This window comes from Nanorana parkeri, unplaced genomic scaffold (assembly GCF_000935625.1).
Source record: "Nanorana parkeri isolate BGI_ZX_2015 unplaced genomic scaffold, ASM93562v1 scaffold693, whole genome shotgun sequence".
Lineage (NCBI taxonomy): Eukaryota > Metazoa > Chordata > Amphibia > Anura > Dicroglossidae > Nanorana > Nanorana parkeri.
Window position 1 is genome coordinate 885,992 of NW_017306961.1, and position 3,913 is coordinate 889,904.

The window sequence follows — 3,913 nt, forward strand, 5'->3', positions numbered from 1 at the left end:
AAGCTAAAACCTCAGCATGACAGCCAGGCAATCAGCATTTTTGGGAGGGGAGCTCTGCAATAGCAGCCTCCAGGTTTCTCTCGTGGCAGCTATCCCTTAATGCCATTTCCTCACATGTTATCTATATTATCTATTATTAAAAGTATTAATGTTATATTATTTTATTCAGTTATACTGTACCTATTTTTCTTTATTGTTTCATTTAGGTGACTTTTGAATCAGAGCAGAATGCCAATTGTAAAAATACCAGTGGTACAGAAATTTGGGATCTTGTCAACTAAATATCACCAGGAACTCCAAAAAAGAATTTTACAACTAAATGAAGAAAGCCATGGAGAAAAATCCTCTAGCCAGGGGTAAACAATACAAATAAATCAGCCTGATAAAAAGACATCACTTTGTTTATTAGTGAACTGATGCATGGTAAAGATATATAGCAGACTCAATTCACTAAGCTATAACAATCAATACTCACCATAGTGACCTTTATTTTCAGCAAAAAGGGCCAGTGAAAGCTGCCAATTTGTTATGGCAGAAAGGGATAAGCTTTAGATCCCCCATGAGTTTGACCCAAAGCCAACCTGTTCATAGTTCGGCAAAAGAGCAAACATAATGGCTAGATTTGTCCAGGCCTCCCACCTGCCCAAACGTCCAGCTGATGCAGTTGGAAGTCATTGATTTAGGCCCGGTTCACATCTGAGCAATCCGAGAAATGCGCACAAACGCAGACCGCACTTGCGGTGCCATTTATTTCTAATGACACCCTAATCGCGGCTAGCAATCTGCGTGGTTTTACGGGCGCGTTTCTGCTGGTGCAAAGCGCACAAATGCAGCCGCAAAAAAAAAGCGGGTCACACAAAAAGGTGCATGAGCCTTTTTGCCGCATTAGCCACATGTATATATCACCCCATTGAATACAATGGGGCAGCGCGGCAACCATGGCATGCAACCGCACGGTTCCGGGACGCCCATATGTGAACCAGGCCTTAGGGGCATGATCACTACCGGAACTTGTTTCAAATTGTAAGCAAGCCTGCGGGGATCCCGGGTCATGTCATTGACCAAGTATAATCATGACCATACTGTATTTTGACAAAGATGTCATCCAGCATGCCTGCCTGGTTTGTGGATATTCAGCTCACCAGGGACTGTAATTTATGAAGGGAGTAAGGTAGGTAGGGAGTAAGGTAGCGATAAGCTAGCATCATCATTTTGTTGGGTGGTTGCGTTGGCAGAGCACCGGGTGCCACTCATTATGATTGATGCTTGATCTGCAGTACATCGCAGTGCAACCTGATTGACATTGGATTTACACTGGGGGACATTGTTTATGTTATTCTTTTTTCTTTAAATAAAGGACTTGCTATGGTGTCTGTTCCCCCCCCCCCTATTTATTTTAACACGGGGTATTGTGTAGCCCCCTGCAGACCCCAACATCCACTGGTACCCCTTAGATATTGTAGAAGCATAAGTCCTTTATTAAATAAATAAATGCTCCCCACTGCAAAAGCTATGTCAATCATGTAGTCCAGTAATGGACCAACTTCAATCACATGAGTGGTGCCCCCATAACCTGGCAACAGAACCACCCGAGCCACTGATCTTATCCCACTTTATTGGGTGGGCAACTTTTCACTTGCAGGTTAAAGGCACCCCCAAGCATGTTATGTAAAGTATTTGGGTATTTTCAATGTTGCCCTATAAGCTGCATTAAAAGACCCGCTCCTCACTGAATGTTTAAAAAAAACAAAACATTGGTACATATCCTCTATGGCAGTGCCAAGCTATCTTTGCCTTTTTTTTAACAAGAAAAGGCCAGAAAAAAATTATTAGATTCAGCTCCCATTGCCTTCAATGGGGTTCGGGTGCTATGTTTGGGGCATGTGGATTTCCTGTTGGGTTCCACGAACGTCCAGCAAACTGAACTTTGCTTGATTTGCGAATTGCGAATTGCAAAAAACATTTGCGTTATGTCTTGGAAAGTCAGTCAATCAGTCAATCTGTCTGCATTTATATTAGGGTTGCACAGATACCAAGTACAGTACTCGGTACAAGTACGAGTACATGTACCGATACTTTTGAGCTCCAAGACTACACTAGAGAAAAATTCAAAACTTAGGAGGCAGCTGCCATGTGTAAGGAGCACACGGAGCTCCTGGGATTTGTACATCTCTGTTTTAATGTATGGTTTTGTTTTTATAAATATAAATGGATGCACAGATACCAGCTTTGCGAGTACAAGTACTGATACTTGCAGAGTACTTACAAGTACGAGTACTGATACATTTTTGTTTATTGTCATGTGACAGTTTTTCTAAAACAATACAGACTAATGATTTCAGGACAGTGGTGGAGCGCCAGAGCCAGGTCCCAGCTGCAACCGCTGCAACCCTGGTAGTTCTCATGAAAATGCCAAGTATATGCACTGGTACTCGAAAAGTATCTGTGCATCCCTAATTTATATCATATATTTTGGCATTGCAAATGTATCAGTGTATATAAAAAGTATCTATTTATAGTATATGGAGAAAAAAAACCTTATGGAAAATGTAATTATAAAAACTGCTGTCTTCTTCTAATATTACATATCATAAACAAAGAAAAAAAAAGACTTTTGCTTTACATCTTTACTTCTGAGGCATATTGTTCCTTTCTTTCCTTTTTTTTCTACATTTGATGATTCAATAGAGAATTGTGTTTTATGTGAGTAAATGACATTTGAAATCACTGCGTTCTTTGTGATCTTCATTTAGAAGCCCCTTGGAAGTCACAGAGGAATTCATCAAACAGTTTAACGCTGCAGAAGAGCTGGAGGATCAAGAGCATATGCTTGACTCCGCTTGGAAAATACTTCATCGATGCAAGGTAACAAAAGTTTACGATGAGTTTAAGTGGAATCTATGCAAATTCTGCACATTTTACTTGCTGGCATGCATTTCACCTCATCTTTTTCCAAAGAAAATGTTCACAACATCTAGATAATTATATCTCATACAATTACATAGTTTACTGAGTTAAAGTTTGTTGAGTTCAGCGTTTCACAACCCCAGCAATTTAAAATAATAAACAATGACAAAACATGAGATCAGTCCTAAAAAGCAAACGGGAGAAAAGGGTTTAACCCTGTATGCTTTTGCCGATCTTCCATAACAGTAAGGACCCAATCACAACGCCTGCGTTCAGCCTGAACGCAAGACAAGGCAATTTGGGGTGGCAAGTTCACGCCACTGCATTCATTGGACATATAATAACCTCCTCCCATGACCCAAAGGTCAGTATATAACGAGCTACGGCTCACTATATACTGGAAGTGCCGCAGCCCAGACAGATCCCGACAATACTGTCGAGAACCACCCAGCTGGCTGATTGACAGCAGGCTCTGCATATCTAGAGGCAGAGCTAGCTGTGCCCGCCCCTTCCCCCGTTCGTTCCTCCAAGCAGTGTGTCAAGGCTGGACCAGTGCTAAGTATCTAACTGGATCACAGCTGCGGAACCGATGGGGTCTTTGTTGGATAAGAAAGTTCAGTGAGCGACTCCCAGTTACATTAACTGCTAGAGGGAGACCGCACTCATCATATACTTCCTGTTAGGCTGGAGTGAGGAATAGGCTAGGATGATATAAAGGTAGTACCCCTTACCCCACACTCATATGCGGCAAGCTGTACATGTGCGATACCAGCGTGCGGAGTATCAAATGGGGAGACAAGCAGTAAGAGTAGCTAAGGGTTAATCTCTAGCAAACAGAGCAGATGCATATATAGGATATGTAGGCAGAGCCAATGGGGAGGTAAATGGCAGCTTATTCAGCAACAGACAATTAGATGCACCACTATGCAGTTTTATCAGCAGGTAGCAAGCATGGGGGCAATATGTGGACAGATCTAATCCTCTCCAATATTAGACTCATCAGCAG

The 3,913-nt window shown here is 41.9% G+C and overlaps 1 protein-coding gene across 1 annotated transcript in view; it reads left to right on the forward strand.

Annotated features, from left to right (window-relative positions):
* Positions 1-228: 228 nt before the first annotated feature.
* The window catches only part of TMEM232 (transmembrane protein 232), a gene marked incomplete at its 3' end in the record, with an annotated part of 16,605 nt that continues 12,920 nt past the window's right edge, over positions 229-3,913 (forward strand). Inside the window, exons 1-2 of the mRNA XM_018563763.1 lie at positions 229-356; positions 2,757-2,865. Coding sequence (XP_018419265.1) covers positions 229-356; positions 2,757-2,865 — 237 coding nt within the window. The remainder of the gene's footprint in view (positions 357-2,756; positions 2,866-3,913) is intronic.